This window comes from Ranitomeya imitator, unplaced genomic scaffold, assembly GCF_032444005.1.
Source record: "Ranitomeya imitator isolate aRanImi1 unplaced genomic scaffold, aRanImi1.pri SCAFFOLD_355, whole genome shotgun sequence".
Lineage (NCBI taxonomy): Eukaryota > Metazoa > Chordata > Amphibia > Anura > Dendrobatidae > Ranitomeya > Ranitomeya imitator.
The window spans coordinates 164,052-182,015 of record NW_027193573.1 but is presented as its reverse complement, the minus strand read 5'-3'; the positions used below and the strand labels follow the sequence as shown (position 1 = coordinate 182,015).

General features: G+C 45.3%; 2 protein-coding genes across 2 annotated transcripts in view; one reads left to right on the top strand and one right to left on the bottom strand.

Moving 5' to 3' along the window:
* LOC138653735 (olfactory receptor 2A1/2A42-like) overlaps nucleotides 1-3,375 on the bottom strand; it is a 45,669-nt gene extending 42,294 nt beyond the window's left edge. Inside the window, exons 1-2 of the mRNA XM_069743347.1 lie at nucleotides 3,269-3,375; nucleotides 1,034-1,073 (exon numbers count right to left, since the gene is read on the bottom strand). Coding sequence (XP_069599448.1) covers nucleotides 1,034-1,073; nucleotides 3,269-3,375 — 147 coding nt within the window. The remainder of the gene's footprint in view (nucleotides 1-1,033; nucleotides 1,074-3,268) is intronic.
* A 2,026-nt stretch (nucleotides 3,376-5,401) lies between these two features.
* LOC138653736 (olfactory receptor 1500-like) lies at nucleotides 5,402-6,839 on the top strand. Its single transcript, XM_069743348.1, has 2 exons — nucleotides 5,402-5,509; nucleotides 5,919-6,839. The coding sequence occupies exons 1-2, from the start codon at nucleotides 5,402-5,404 to the stop codon at nucleotides 6,837-6,839; spliced, it is 1,029 nt and encodes a 342-aa protein (XP_069599449.1).
* The last annotated feature ends 11,125 nt before the right edge of the window (nucleotides 6,840-17,964 follow it).

The following is a 17,964-nucleotide window of genomic DNA, read 5'->3' as shown; positions in this document are numbered from 1 at the left end:
GTGAAGACAGAACTGTTGCTTTCAAAGTTTTTTTTAATATATCTTGTGCAAAAGAGAATGGTTTCCAACGTTTCTGCTCAGGCACGAGCCTTCGTCAGGATGATAACCTTATGGTAGTTATATCGTGTGTAGGTCCCGGGCTCTCAGATTGCCCTATGAAAGTCTGTCAAAAGTGGTCTTGATTGGCCAGCAGAATGGAATTACATGAAACTTTAGCCTTTCTATCTCTCAAAAGTAATGGAATGCACAAGTATTGTAAGAGGTAGTTAGACCACAATGAGCCTTATTCACTTTTCATAGGGAAGGCTGCAGCTGGCATGTGGCTCCCACCCGATGTCCTTGTTAGTGACCACTTCAGTGTGGAGACAAGGAGTGCTCACATAATAAGAATAAGGCTCATTGTGGTCTAACTACCTCTTACAATACTATATGAGCATTCCATTACTTTTGAAAGCTACAACGGCTAAGTTTCACGTAATTCCATTCTGCTGGCTAATCAAGACCACATTTGACAAACTTCCATAGGGCAATCTGAGAGGACCTACATACGATATACGTACCATAAGATTGTCATCCCGACGAAGGCTCATGTCAGAGCCAAAAAGTTGGAAACCATTCTCTTTTGCACAAGATGTATTAAAAAAAACTTTGAAAGCAACAGTTCTATCTTCATGTTTTTGGAGTGTGGCGGGGTTAGATCCTTTGTATTGTCTTACCGTTTTGCCCCTGAGCACCCAACAGTGGATGAACCTCATCCTATCCACTTTTATTATGACAAAAGTGTTGGAACCCTTGAAATTGTTCCAGAAAGTGAAATATTTCTCCTTCAAAGTTATTGCAATTACATATGTTTTGTTTTACACGTTTACTTGCTTTATGTGTATTGGAATAACACAAAAAAAACAGGAAAAAAGGGTATTTTGGACATCATTTCATACAAAACTCCTAAAATAAGCCAGACAAAATTGTTGGCAGCTCCAAAATTGTGGGTAAACAACTTTGTTTCAAGGATGTGAGGCTTGTTCACACTCACCTGTGGCAAGTAACAGGTGTGAGTATTATGAAAATCACATCTGAAACCAGATAAATAGGGGAGACGTTGATTCAATCTTTGCATTGTGTTTCTGTGTGTGCCACACTAAACATGGAGGACAGAAAGAAGAGAAGAGAACTGTGTGAGGACTTAAAACCAAAATGGTTGAAAAATATTAACATTCTCGTGGTTGCAAGTCCATCTCTAGATACCTTAATATTCTTTTAACCACAGAGCGTAATGTAATCAAGAAGTTTACAACCCATGGCACTATAGCTGATCTCCATGAACGTGGACGGCGGTAAAAAGTTGATGAAAAGTTGCAATGCAGGATAACGCGGAGGGTGGATAAGCCCCAATCAAGTACCAAATAAGTTCAAGCTTTCCTGCTGGCTCAGACTACATGAGTGTCAGCATGAAGTATCTGTCAATATTTCAATGAAAGTAAATGCTATGGCAGGAGACCCAGGAAGACCCCACTGCTAACACAGAGACATTAAAAGTTAGGTTACAGTTTGCTAAAATGTATGGGAGTTAGCCAAAATCCTTCTGGGAAAGCTTCTTATGAACAGATGAGACCAAGATAGAACTTTTTGGTAAAACACTTCATTCTACCATTTAATAAAATATGGAATGAGGCCTACAAAGAAAAGAACTCAATACCTAGAGTCAAATTTGGAGAAGGTTCAAAGATGTTTTCGTACTGTTTTGCTGCCCCTGACAATGCGTGCCCTGACTGTGTGCAAGGCATCATGAAAGATGAAAATTGCCAACAGATTTTATAATAATTTTAACAATAATCTTTATTTTTTACATAGCGATAACATATTCCACAGCGCTTTACAGACATTATCATCGCTGTCCCCAATGGGGCTCACAATCTAAATTCCCTATCAGTATGTCTTTGGAATGTGGGAGGAAAGCGGAGAACCTGGAGGAAGCCCACGCAAACATGGGGAGAACATACAAACTCTTTGCAGATGTTGTACTTGGTGGGATTTGAACCCAGGACTCCAGCGCTGCAATGCTATCCACTGAGCCACCATGCTGCCCTATCCAGTCACCAGTCACGCCCCATAGCTGGAATAACGAACCCCCATCTCCCGAATTAAATGCAGCCAACACAACCCCCAGCCATGGCGATCACAGGCGTGGATGCCGCAGACCGTCTTCACCCTCATCTGAAGATTCCCATCACCATCCTTGCTGTCCCTCTAACTGTCAGTATTCCCACTACTGACGCAAACACAGCTCATATAGGAGCAGCCATAGATCCCGTTCCTCCTGATGGCGTTTGCCATCCACAACCGACAGATCAGACACATCGGGGAGTCAAAATTGGCAGTGTCCGACGCATGAGGAAAGATGTCAATCTCACCGGTCACCCAGAGTGGTTACCTGGAGGCAACAAACGACAGCCCCATCACCTACCAGGTGGGGGCCGAAGCCCCACCAGCAGCGGTAGCCTCTCGTCCTCGAGCACATGACAGATCTCATCCATCACGTGCTCCGTCCTTGGCTGCTGCACAGGGAGAACTACCCATACCTCCTCGGTCCACCAGCCAGCACTGAACCGTCGAGGCAATAGAAGCCGAAGCTCCCCCCTCACCAGAGTTTGCTCGGCACCAGACCCAATGCAGCGGACAACATTCTCGTGCCACGGCGTTGGCCACTGGCCTCCCATCTTCATCTCCCCGGGCTGTCTGTCAGCACCAAAACAACGCCACAACCGGAACCAGAGTCCCTCCGTCTGGAGACACTCTGCCTGCACCTGACAGCGGTGAGTTCCTTGAATTTGGTGAGCGCTCTGTGATACAATATCTGGGAGAAAGTGTGCTAGCATCTGCGATCAAGGCCCTAGTTCAGCAGTTGACTCGCCCAGGCGTACCAACTGACACTAGCACCACCCAATCAGCTAGCCTTTACAAGGATGTATTTTTCTGTGGATTTAGCCCATTGGGCTCACATGTCGACTTAGAAACCAAACAAAAAATATGGCAAAATGATTACGTTGACATATGGTCATTATTATCAGCAGACCAACAGTCCGTAAACAAGGAAAGGAGGACAGGCGAGTGGCTACACGATAGGAACAAACCAAAAATAGCGCAAACTATGAATAACTGGCTTCAGGCCTTCACGGTTCTCCACTGCATCATAGGCCAAAAACATCCAGAATGCTATTCTGAATTATTTATTTATCAGGACCTAATTTATAATTCATATAAGTCTCACGGTGGGTCTGCATGGAAGCGGTATGACGAGGATTTTCGCAGGTGGTTAGCCATGCAACCAGATTTGGGCTGGGGCGTGAAAGCGATGGACGTATGGTCACGACTCATGCTGTCCCAAAAACAGCCCCCCTTTTAAGCAGCGAACACTTATTGCTCAGCAGCCGCAGGCCAGAATGCAGTGATCGTACGTGGACCAGGGCCTGTTTACTTTTTAACGAAGTATACTGCCGTTTCCATGGGTCCTGTAAATATAGACACGAATGCTCCTCCTGCGGAGGTGGACACCCTGCATCCAGGTGTGCCGCCAAGCAAACAGAGCACTCACAAGGCATAACCTCGTTGAACGCAACCGCAATGGGCCCATGGCTAAACCTTTATCCCAATATAGAAGCTGCACAGCAGCTATATTTTGGTTTTAAATGCGGCTTTTTTATCCCCTTCAAATTTAGCCAAACACGACTATGGCAAATAATCTAAAATTGTCACGCGAATTGTCTGAGATTTTACATAAAAAAATCCAAAAAGAGGTAGAACTAGACAGGATGGCGGGCCCATTTAAATCATTGCCATTCAAAAATTTCAGGATCTCGCCATTAGGTATTGTTCCAGAAAAAGAACCCGGAAAATATTGGCTAATGCATCACCTTTCCTACCCAAAAGGCGCCCCGGTTAATGATGCAATACCCACGGAGAAACGTCCATAACCTACTCTTTGTTTGACAGGGCAGTCAAGCTCGTGGGCACAGCTAGGCCCGGTGCCCTGCTGGCAAAATCCAACATAGAGTCAGCTTTCCACCTTTTGCCCGTGTACCCTGAATGCTTCCATTTATTGGGTTGTAAGGTGGACCAGCTATTTTATTTTGACATGTGGCTACCAATGGGCTGCTACATTTCCTGTCACTATTTTGAGCTTTTCAGTACGTTCCTAGACTGGGTAGTACGACATGAAACCAGCAGGAATTTAACAATTCACTTTCTCGATGATTTTTTGTTCGTTGGTCCCAGGGACTCTAATCTCTGCTCCTTCCTTCTCCAAAAGTTTAAGTTTATATCTCACAAAATCGGAGTACTACTATCACCGGAAAAAAAACAGTCGGCCCGTGTAACGTGCTGCCTTTCCTCGGCTTTGAAATAGATACCAATGCAATGGTTTTTCGATTACCAGCTGATAAACTACAAAAAACTCTGCAAATGGTTACAAGCTTCCACGAAGCAAAAAAAGTCACCCTACAGCAGATGCAGTCCCTGCTAGGATTGCTCAACTTTGCCTGCTGCGTAATGCCAGTGGGCAGAGCTTTTTCATGGCGAATATTGCTAGCAACCAAAGGCATTGCCAAGCCAGGCCACAGAATTAGACTCAACCGCTCCCAGAAGGTGGACTTGCTTGTCTGGAGAACATTCCTAGAATCCTACAATGGGCACATATGAGTCATGGTGCGGGAGACGCCAAGCAAAGATTTAGGCCTAGTGGTGGGTGTAAATATCACAGAGGGTTTTGCGGCAATCTACAAGAACCAATGGTGCAAAGGCACCTGGCAAGAATTATGGACCATGGCCATTTGGGGCCGCGACCCAGCACTGGTAGACATTTTTGCATAATTTATTAATTTGGGATCTTTTCACTCTGATATACCAAAACTGTAATTTTTTTAGTTTTTGATATTTTGCTATTTAATTTTGGAGAAAAAAGGGGAGATGAAGCAGCAATTGCTTGATCACCTATAGAATCACTAAGTTCCACAGTCAACACTCATGACACTCATGCTGAAAGAGAGAGCTCAGTTCCTGAGATGAACCATACATGAACATCTGCAATCACGGTCAGGTCCAAATAATAGACATTCAGGAAATCATCATAATTCATATTATTTTTTATATTGGTTCTTTTGCCATAAAAACAAAAATCATGCACCGTCAGGCAATGTCCTGGTGGCTCTAAACGTCTGACACATCCCACTAAAGTCTAAGCAAGCATCCTCTTATTAGTGATGCACTCTCTGGGCTGGGACCAATATGTTGGGCACAATAGTGACACTGTTCTAGTTGAACTCAGTCATTAGTAACTGTATCGATGCTAGAGCAGCGAAAGCTCAGAGGTCGAAGACCACTTTGATTATATTTTTGAAAAGGAAAGATGCCAAATGGTATAGTGAAGTCAAAAACCTTGGAATTTATACACCACACCATGTACTTGAAAAACTTCTTCTCCACGATGCTGCTAGTCATAGACCAACAACCAAAGGTAATATCGCCGCTTTATACTTTTCAATGCTGCTTATGTTAAATGTTAAATGTCGTAAATAGGTAGGTGAATTTATTTTTCAGCTAAACATCATCGAAAAGGACTATCACTATTCTGACCACAGTATAATATGTCCATAGAAAAGAAAATAATTGTTTTAAAAATTGGACCTGTTCATTTTTCTGTCTATTAAAAGTTGAGTGGTAGGGTTTTAACCTTGGAAAGAAAAAATTGAAAGATCGTATTATAAATTAAGTTTAAAGATTTGTTTGAGATTTTGCAATTACCTTCTCTCTATTTTATGGACGAGGTACAGTCTCGCCAGTACGATTCTTGTCTTGACTGTAATACAGTATGGGATCATGTCATGTGAAGTCGACTTAAGAATACTCAACTTTTTTATTTGCAGACAAACCTTACTGTGGTCGTAGAGCTCTTCCTCGTAGGATTTCAAGGCAGTCATGTTTTAAGAATTTTTTTGTTTCTTCTGTTTTTTCTTGTTTTTGTTGCAACCGTATGTGGAAATTTGATGATAATATTATTAGTCTCCTTCAGTAAAAACCTCCACACTCCAATGTACTTTTTCATCTCGCAACTGTCCATCAGTGACATCTTGTTAACCACCAATATTGTCCCAAACATGTTCCACGTCTTACTGAATAATGGAGGGGTTATCAGTTTTACTGGTTGTATCACGCAACTTTATTTTTTCAGCGCTTCAGAAGAATTTGAATGCTTTCTTCTCACGGTGATGTCCTATGACAGATATTTGGCCATCTGTAATCCTCTCCGCTATGCTTCTATCATGACAAGAGCATATTGCGTGATGATGGTTCTCGTAAGTTTGGTTTTGTGTTTTACTGTTTCAATCATTGTCACCACAACGCTATCAACTCTAACCTTCTGTGGAATGATTATTAATCATTTTGTCTGTGACACGGTTCCTTTAGTGGAACTTGCTTGTTCCGACACTTTCATCATCCACATGGAGATATATATACTTAGCATTCCCCTAGTGATTGCCCCTACTATAATAATTATAAGCTGTTATGTTAATATTATAGTTAACATCCTTAGGATCCCATCCAATACCGGTAGACAGAAAGCCTTCTCCACCTGTAGCTCCCACCTCACTGTGGTCTCCATATTTTACTGGACCATGTTCAGTGTTTATGTCGTTCCAACCAAAGGTCAATCTTCCACCATCAGTAAGATCCTATCACTGCTATATACAGTGTTTACTCCTTTGATCAATCCCATAATTTACAGTCTGAGAAACAAAGATATTATAAAAGCAGTACAAGCAACTTTTAATCAACAAATGTCTTAAAAATAGAAATTATTTCTCATAGCTGGTCATTAGGAGTAACAGGATAACGTAGATCTCTCCAGGTCCCTCTACATTTTTTATATGATCTTTTTTAATGTTGAATTCCTAAAACCAGACAGACATTCAAATAAATCTTGTCTACAACTGCCTACCCCCAAAAAAGTACAAATTACAATTAGCAAAAAAGGAAATAGTACTGGATCCTCAAGACTCCAAATGATGGTCAAAAATCAGCCTTCTATAGTTTCAATTAATATTGATCACAAAAAGTACAAATAACTGCCTCAAAAAGTTGATAAATAAGTTTGTCTGGTACAATATGCCCTGCTTGAACAATGTAATCCTTCTCCCCCATGGCTCCCATCTTTGCGGCGACAGTCCGGAACATAGAGACATTGTTAACCCTTCCACATCCTCCTCCTTCACGTTCTCTGGGACCATCACCTCCTCCCACAGAATATTCATTCAAAGTGTTCTCCAGCATGTTGTTGACCGGAATAGTGATGCTGTTGATGGCAAAGTCAGCGCTAACTGTTATGACCTGGTAATTAGGAGCACCCAGAATGACCTGATGGCTAAACTCACAGGACAAGCTCTGGGAAGTGGGAACTTTGCTGACCGCAATCCCTAATCCTATCACACACACTAGAAATAGCCGTGAGGCATACCTAACAGGCCTAGACGCCTCGGACACAGCCTAAGAACTAGCTAGCCCTAGAGAAAGAAAATAAAGCCTACCTTGCCTCAGAGAAATTTCCCCAAAGGAAAAGGCAGCCCCCCACAAATATTAACTGTGAGTAAAGATGAAAGTCACAAACACAGAAATGAAACAGGTTTTAGCAAAGGGGAGGCCAGACTAACTAAATAGACAGAGGATAGGAAAGGTATCTTTGCGGTCAGCACAAAACTACAAAAGACCACGCAGAGTGTGCAAAAAGACCCCCGCACCGACTCACGGTGTGGAGGCGCCACCCTGCATCCCAGAGCTTCCAGCTAGCAAGACAAAATCATGAAAGCAAGCTGGACTAGAAAACCATGAACAGAAAATAACAAACGGGGACTTAGCTTCTTGCAGGAAGAGACAGGTCTCCAGAAAAATCCAAGAGCGACTGAACCAGCACAGGAACATTGACAGCTGGCCTGGAGTAACGATCTGAGTGGAGTTAAATAGAGCAGCCAACCAAAGGATAAACCACGTCATCTGTGTAAGGAACCTCAAAAGCAGCAGCTTCACTCACATGGACAGAACTCGCCGAAGTATCATTCACCACCACAGGAGGGAGTTCAACAACAGAATTCACAACAGTACCCCCCCCCTTGAGGAGGGGTCACCGAACCCTCACCAGAGCCCCCAGGCCGATCAGGATGAGCCAAATGAAAGGCCCGAACTAGATCAGCAGCATGAACATCAGAGGCAAAAACCCAGGAATTATCTTCCTGACCATAACCCTTCCACTTGACCAGGTACTGGAGTTTCCGTCTCGAAACACGAGAATCCAAAATCTTCTCCACCACATACTCCAACTCCCCCTCGACCAACACCGGGGCAGGAGGATCAACGGAGGGAACCATAGGCGCCACGTATCTCCGCAACAATGATCTATGGAACACATTATGGATGGCAAAAGAAGCTGGAAGGTCCAAACGAAATGACACAGGATTAAGAACTTCAGAAATCTTATATGGCCCAATGAAAGGAGGCTTAAACTTAGGAGAGGAAACCTGCATAGGAACATGACGAGATGACAACCAAACGAAATCCCCAACACGAAGTCGGGGATCAACACAGCGCCGGTGGTTAGCGAAACGTTGAGCCTTCTCCTGGGACAATGTCAAATTGTCCACCGCATGAGTCCAAATCTGCTGCAATCTGTCCACCACCATATCCACACCAGGACAGTCCGAAGGCTCAACCTGCCCTGAAGAGAAACGAGGATGGAAACCAGAATTACAGAAAAAAGGAGAAACTAAAGTAGCCGAGCTGGCCCGATTATTAAGGGCGAACTTGCCAATGGCAAGAAGGACACCCAATCATCCTGATCAGCAGAAACAAAGCATCTCAGATATGTTTCCAAAGTCTGATTAGTTCGTTCGGTTTGGCCATTAGTCTGAGGATGGACAGCCGAAGAAAAAGACAAATCAATGCCCATCTTAGCACAAAAGGACCGCCAAAACCTCGAAACAAACTGGGAACCTCTGTCCGACACGATGTTCTCTGGAATGCCATGCAAACGAACCACATGCTGTAAAAACAATGGCACCAAATCAGAGGAGGAAGGCAATTTAGACAAGGGTACCAAATGGACCATCTTAGAGAAGCGATTACAAACCACCCAAATGACCGACATCCTTTGAGAAACAGGGAGATCAGAAATAAAATCCATGGAAATATGCGTCCAGGGCCTCTTCGGGACCGGAAAGGGCAAAAGCAACCCACTGGCACGAGAAAAGCAGGGCTTAGCCCGAGCACAAGTCCTACAGGACTGCACAGAAGAACGCACATCCCGTGACAAAGAAGGCCACCAAAAGGATCTAGCCACCAAATCTCTGGTACCAAAGATTCCAGGATGACCAGCCAACACGAATAATGAACCTCAGAGATAACTCTACTAGTCCATCTATCAGGGACAAACAGTTTCTCCGTAGGACAACGGTCAGGTCTATAAGCCTGAAACTTCTGCAGCACACGCCGCAAATCAGGGGAGATGGCAGACAAAATTACCCCCTCTTTAAGAATACCCACCGGCTCCGGAACACCCGGAGAGTCAGGTACAAAACTCCTTGACAGGGCATCAGCCTTCACATTCTTAGATCCCGGAAGGTATGAAACCACAAAATCAAAACGGGAGAAAAAGAGCGACCATCGAGCCTGTCTAGGATTCAACCGTTTGGCAGACTCGAGATAAGTCAAATTCTTGTGATCCGTCAAGACCACCACGCGATGTTTAGCTCCTTCAAGCCAATGTCGCCACTCCTCGAATGCCCACTTCATGGCCAACAACTCTCGATTGCCATCATCATAATTGCGCTCAGCAGGCGAGAATTTTCTAGAAAAGAAGGCACATGGTTTCATCACCGAGCCATCAGAACTTCTTTGCGACAAAACAGCTCCTGCTCCAATCTCAGAAGCATCAACCTCGACCTGAAACGGGAGCGAAACATCTGGCTGGCACAACACAGGGGCAGAAGAAAAACGACGCTTCAACTCCTGAAAAGCCTCAACGGCCGCAGAAGACCATCTGACCACATCAGCACCTTTCTTGGTCAAATCAGTCAACGGTTTAGCAATACTAGAAAAATTAGCGATGAAGCGACGGTAAAAATTTGCAAAGCCCAGGAACTTCTGCAGGCTCTTCACAGATGTCGGCTGAGACCAATCATAAATGGCCTGAACTTTAACAGGGTCCATCTCGATAGTAGAAGGGGAAAAAATGAAACCCAAAAATGAAACCTTCTGAACTCCAAAGAGACACTTTGACCCCTTCACAAACAAGGAATTTGCACGAAGGACCTGGAACACCATTCTGACCTGCTTCACATGAGACTCCCAATCATCCGAAAAGACCAAAATGTCATCCAAATATACAATCATGAATCTATCCAGGTACTCTCGAAAGATGTCATGCATAAAGGACTGAAACACAGATGGAGCATTAGAAAGCCCGAATGGCATAACCAGGTACTCAAAATGGCCCTCGGGCGTATTAAATGCTGTTTTCCATTCATCGCCTTGTTTAATTCGCACAAGATTATACGCCCCTCGAAGATCTATCTTGGTGAACCAACTAGCTCCCTTAATCCGAGCAAACAAATCAGACAGCAGCGGCAAAGGATACTGAAATTTGACTGTGATCTTATTAAGAAGGTGGTAATCAATACAAGGTCTCAAAGAGCCATCCTTCTTGGCCACAAAAAAGAACCCTGCTCTCAATGGTGACGACGACGGGCGAATATGACCCTTCTCCAAGGATTCCTTTATATAACTTCGCATAGCGGCGTGCTCTGGCACAGATAAATTAAACAGACGGCCCTTAGGAAACTTACTACCAGGAATCAAATTAATAGCACAATCGCAATCCCTATGATTAGGTAGGGCACCAGATTTGGGCTCTTCAAATACATCCCGGTAATCTGATAAAAACTCAGGGACTTCAGAAAGAGTGGAAGGCGAAATAGACAACAATGGAACATCACCATGTACCCCCTGACAACCCCAGCCGGACACAGACATAGATTTCCAATTTAACACTGGATTATGGACCTGTAGCCATGGCAACCCCAAAACGACCACATCATGCAGATTATGCAACACCAAAAAGCGAATATCCTCCTGATGTGCAGGAGCCATGCACATGGTCAATTGAGTCCAGTACTGAGGCTTATTCTTGGCCAAAGGCGTAGCATCAATTCCTCTCAATGGAATAGGATACTGCAAGGGCTCCAAGAAAAAACCACAGCGCCTGGCAAACTCCAAGTCCATCAAATTCAGGGCAGCGACTGAATCCACAAATGCCATAACAGAATAGGATGACAGAGAGCAAATCAGAGTAACGGACAAAAGAAATTTAGACTGTACAGTACCAATGGTGGCAGACCTAGCGAACCGCTTAGTGCGCTTAGGACAATCGGAGATAGCATGAGTGGATTCACCACAGTAAAAACACAGCCCATTCCGACGTCTGTGTTCTTGCCGCTCAGCTCTGTTCAAAGTCCTATCACACTGCATAGGCTCAGGTCTATGCTCAGAGAATACCGCCAGATGGTGCACAGCTTTGCACTCACGCAAGCGCCGATCGATCTGAATGGCCAAGGACATAGACTCATTCAGACTAGCAGGCGTGGGAAATCCCACCATGACATCCTTAAGGGCTTCAGAAAGACCCTTTCTGAAAATTGCCGCCAGGGCACACTCATTCCACTGAGTAAGCATAGACCACTTTCTAAACTTCTGGCAGTACACCTCCGCTTCATCCTGACCCTGACACAAAGCCAGCAAGATGTTCTGCCTGATCCACTGAATTTGGTTCATCATAAAGCAATCCAAGCGCCAGAAAAAACACATCAACATCACGCAATGCAGGATCTCCTGGCGCAAGGGAAAATGCCCAGTCTTGAGGGTCACCACGCAACAAGGAAATATTGATTTTTACTTGTTGAACGGGGTCACCAGAGGAGCGGGGTTTCAAAGCTAGAAACAGTTTACAATTATTTTTGAAATTCAGAAACTTAGCTCTATCTCCAGAAAATAAATCCGGAATAGGAATTCTAGGCTCTAACATAGGATTCTGAACCACAAAATCTTGAATGTTTTGTACCCTTGCAGTGAGATGATCCACACAAGAGGACAGACCTTGAATGTCCATCACTACACCTGTGTCCTGAACCACCCAAAGGTCTAGGGGATAAGAAAGACAAAACACAGTGCAAAGAAAAAAAATGGTCTCAGAGCTTCTCTTATCCCTCTATTGAGATTCGTTAATACTTTGTCCAGCTGTACTGTTATGACCTGGTGGTTAGGAGCACCCGGAATGACCTGATGGTTAAACTCACAGGACAAGCTCTGGGAAGTGGGAACTTTGCTGACCGCAATCCCTAATCCTATCACACACACTAGAAATAGCCGTGGGGCGTACCTAACAGGCCTAGACGCCTCGGACACAGCCAAGAACTAGCTAGCCCTAGAGATAGAATATAAAGCCTACCTTGCCTCAGAGAAATTTCCCCAAAGGAAAAGGAAGCCCCCCACAAATATTAACTGTGAGTAAAGATGAAAGTCACAAACACAGAAATGAAACAGGTTTTAGCAAAGGGGAGGCCAGACTAACTAAATAGACAGAGGATAGGAAAGGTATCTTTGCGGTCAGCACAAAACTACAAAAGACCACGCAGAGTGTGCAAAAAGACCCCCGCACCGAATCACGGTGCGGAGGCGCCACCCTGCATCCCAGAGCTTCCAGCTAGCAAGACAAAATCATGAAAGCAAGCTGGACTAGAAAACCATGAACAGAAAATAACAAACGGGAACTTAGCTTCTTGCAGGAAGAGACAGGTCTCCAGAAAAATCCAAGAGCGACTGAACCAGCACAGGAACATTGACAGCTGGCCTGGAGTAACGATCTGAGTGGAGTTAAATAGAGCAGCCAACCAAAGGATAAACCACGTCACCTGTGTAAGGAATCTCAGAAGCAGCAGCTTCACTCACAGCCACCAGAGGGAGTCCATGGACAGAACTCGCCGAAGTACCATCCACGACCACAGGAGGGAGTTCGACAACAGAATTCACAACAGCTAACCATCTTAGTATCCATTTTGAAACTGCGCAGAAGGGTGCAGAGGTCCTTCATCTTTGTCCATTCCGCAAGCTTGATTTGCACCGCGTCCAAACTGCATTGGCCCAGGCTATGCAAAATGACATTCTGCATCAGGGTTCATCACTGCTGCTTCAGTTCGGCAACATTTGCACAGGGGAATTCTGCCATGTCAGCATATTAACCAGTTAGCCAGTAAAATGAAAAACCTCTGTAGTGATGCAAGTCGATGACCTTCTGGGTGTGATTGGTGAAAGTGAGCACACAGCAACCGTGCTTTCTGCAGCAGCTCATCCAGGCAGAGAAATTGCTGCACCACCAGGTTGAGGACGTTAGCCATGTAAGGCACATGTATGAGGTTGCTCCGGCATAGAACCGCCATCAGTTTTGCACTGTTATTGCACAGGGTCTTTTCTAGCTTCAGGCTATTGCTCAAACTCATCCTGGTCAGCTGTCCACATGTCTTGAGCGGTGTGACTGCTATCTGAAAGGCAGATTAATATAAACAGTGCCAGATTGCAGTGATCACTAGCTGCACAGTATGGAGGTGAGAAAATTTGGCTGGGCCACACATTTAGCACAAAGGATTGATATGCCAAAAATTGGGCTGGTCACTGGACCACATTAGCACAAAGAATTAATATGCTGAAGTGTGGACTGTTGGCTAGATCACACAGTTAGCACAAATGATTTAGATACTGAAATCTGGACTGGTGGCAGGTCCACACAATTAGCACAAAGGATTTAGATGCTAAAATGTGGACTGGTGGCAGGTCCACACAATTAGCACAAATAATTTATAGGCACAAATGTGGACTGGTGGCAGGTCCACACAATTAGCACAAATAATTTATAGGCACAAATGTGGACTGGTGGCAGGTCCACACAATTAGCACAAATAATTTATAGGCACAAATGTGCACTGGTGGCAGGTCCACACAATTAGCACAAATAATTTATATGCAGAAATGTGGACTGGTGGCAGGTCCACACAATTAGCACAAATGATTTATAGGCAGAAATGTGGACTGGTGGCAGGTCCACACAATTAGCACAAATGATTTATAGGCAGAAATGTGGACTGGTGGCAGGTCCACACAATTAGCACAAATAATTTATAGGCACAAATGTGGACTGGTGGCAGGTCCACACAATTAGCACAAATAATTTATAGGCACAAATGTGCACTGGTGGCAGGTCCACACAATTAGCACAAATAATTTATATGCAGAAATGTGCACTGGTGGCAGGTCCACACAATTAGCACAAATGATTTATAGGCAGAAATGTGGACTGGTGGCAGGTCCACACAATTAGCACAAATAATTTATAGGCACAAATGTGGACTGGTGGCAGGTCCACACAATTACCACAAATAATTTATAGGCACAAATGTGCACTGGTGGCAGGTCCACACAATTAGCACAAATAATTTATATGCTGAAATGTGGACTGGTGGCTGCAGGGGCTGACTGGCAAATTTTGGCCTGGGGAGCAAGCACACAGCAGTGGCCCATGAGTAGCGGCTCATCCTTAAAGGGGTTGTCGGATCTTATGCTACATGTCTACAGTCACTATGTGTAAATCCTCATATCGTGCGCACTGTGCGCTGTGAAGATTCACTGGTGGCGGCAACAGATGGTCTTGTGACCACAAGCATGCAACATATATATTCCCAGCCACATTTCCACTAGACTGTTTTGGGCCTTGTTCAATACAGTTGCATTAGGCCATGCAAGTCTAATTGGCATGTGACCACATGTATGTAAATCACAAACTTACAGCCACACACCCGCCAAATAACCACAGCTCGGCGAGCAATGTGAGAATCACAAGACTGCTGTTACATAGAATGACACAGAGTGAATGCACTAATGACACACACACACACGCACAGCCCAACTGTATAATGACACACACGCACAGCCCCACTGTATAATGACACACACGCACAGCCACACTGTATAATGACACACACGCACAGCCCCACTGTATAATGACACACACGCACAGCCACACTGTATAATGACACACACGCACAGCCACACTGTATAATGACCCACACGCACAGCCCCACTGTATAATAACAGACACGCACAGCCACACTGTATAATGACACACACGCACAGCCCAACTGTATAATGACACACACGCACAGCCCCACTGTATAATGACACACACGCACAGCCACACTGTATAATGACACACACGCACAGCCCCACTGTATAATGACACACACGCACAGCCACACTGTATAATGACCCACACGCACAGCCCCACTGTATAATGACACACACACACAGCCCCACTGTATAATGACAGACACGCACAGCCCCACTGTATAATGACCCACACGCACAGCCACACTGTATAATGACCCACACGCACAGCCACACTGTATAATGACACACACGCACAGCCCCACTGTATAATGACAGACACGCACAGCCACACTGTATAATGACACACACGCACAGCCCCACTGTATAATGACACACACGCACAGCCCCACTGTATAATGACAGACACGCACAGCCACACTGTATAATGACACACACGCACAGCCCCACTGTATAATGACACACAGCCCCACTCTATAATGACACACACGCACAGCCCAAGTGCACAATTACACACACGCACAGCCCCACTGTATAATGACACACACGCACAGCCCCACTGTATAATGACACACACGCACAGCCCCACTGTATAATGACACACAGCCCCACTCTATAATGACACACACGCACAGCCCAAGTGCACAATTACACACACGCACAGCCCCACTGTATAATGACACACACGCACAGCCCCACTGTATAATGACACACACGCACAGCCCCACTGTATAATGACACACACAGCTACACTGTATAATGACACACAGCCCCACTGTATAATGACAGACACACACGCACAGCCCCACTGTATAATGACACACACACACAGCCCCACTGTATAATGACAGACACGCACAGCCACACTGTATAATGACACACACGCACAGCCCCACTGTATAATGACAGACAGCCCCACTGTATAATGACACACACACGCACAGCCCCACTGTATAATGACACACAGCCCCACTCTATAATGACACACACGCACAGCCCAAGTGCACAATTACACACACGCACAGCCCCACTGTATAATGACACACACGCACAGCCCCACTGTATAATGACACACACGCACAGCCCCACTGTATAATGACACACACGCACAGCCCCACTGTATAATGACACACACGCACAGCCCCACTGTATAATGACACACAGCCCCACTATATAATGACACACACGCACAGCCCCACTGTATAATGACACACAAGCACAGCCCCACTGTATAATGACACACACACACGCACAGCCCCACTGTATAATGACACACAAGCACAGCCCCACTGTATAATGACACACAAGCACAGCCCCACTGTATAATGACACACACACACGCACAGCCCCACTGTATAATGACACACACACACAGCCCCACTGTATAATGACACACACGCACAGCCCCACTGTATAATGACACACACGCACAGCCGCACTGTATAATGACACACGCACAGCCCCACTGTATAATGACACCCAGCCCCACTATATAATGACACACACGCACAGCCCCACTGTATAATGACACACACGCACAGCCCCACTGTATAATGACACACACGCACAGCCCCACTGTATAATGACACACACGCACAGCCCCACTGTATAATGACAGACAGCCCCACTGTATAATGACAGACAGCCCCACTGTATAATGACACACACACGCACAGCCCCACTGTATAATGACACACAGCCCCACTGTATAATGACACACACGCACAGCCCAAGTGCACAATTACACACACGCACAGCCCCACTGTATAATGACACACACGCACAGCCCCACTGTATAATTACACACACGCACAGCCCCACTGTATAATGACACACACGCACAGCCCCACTGTATAATGACACACACGCACAGCCCCACTGTATAATGACACACACGCACAGCCCCACTGTATAATGACACACACGCACAGCCCCACTGTATAATGACACACAGCCCCACTGTATAATGACAGACAGCCCCACTGTATAATGACACACACACACGCACAGCCCCACTGTATAATGACACAAACGCACAGCCCAAGTGCACAATTACACACACGCACAGCCCCACTGTATGACACACAGCCCCACTGTATAATGACAGACAGCCCCACTGTATAATGACACACACACAAGCACAGCCCCACTGTATAATGACACACAGCCCCACTGTATAATGACAGACAGCCCCACTGTATAATGACAGACAGCCCCACTGTATAATGACACACACACACGCACAGCCCCACTGTATAATGACACACAGCCCCACTGTATAATGACACACAGCCCCACTGTATAATGACACACAGCCCCACTGTATAATGACACACACACACGCACAGCCCCACTGTATAATGACACACAGCTCCACTGTATAATGACACACAGCCCCACTGTATAATGACACACACGCACAGCCCCACTGTATAATGACACACACGCACAGCCCCACTGTATAATGACAGACACACACACAGCCCCACTGTATAATGACACACACGCACAGCCCCACTGTATAATGACACACACACAGCCCCACTGTATAATGACAGACACGCACAGCCCCACTGTATAATGACACACACGCACAGCCCCACTGTATAATGACAGACACACACACAGCCCCACTGTATAATGACACACACGCACAGCCCCACTGTATAATGACAGACACGCACAGCCCCACTGTAT

Bases quoted from the DNA above. Each gene is read 5' to 3' on its own strand.
- LOC138653736 (XM_069743348.1), top strand. From the start codon at position 5,402: ATGCCAAATGGTATAGTGAAGTCAAAAACCTTGGAATTTATACACCAC. The intron at 5,510-5,918 runs GTAATATCGCCG...TTTTATTTGCAG, and splicing joins TCATAGACCAACAACCAAAG to ACAAACCTTACTGTGGTCGT.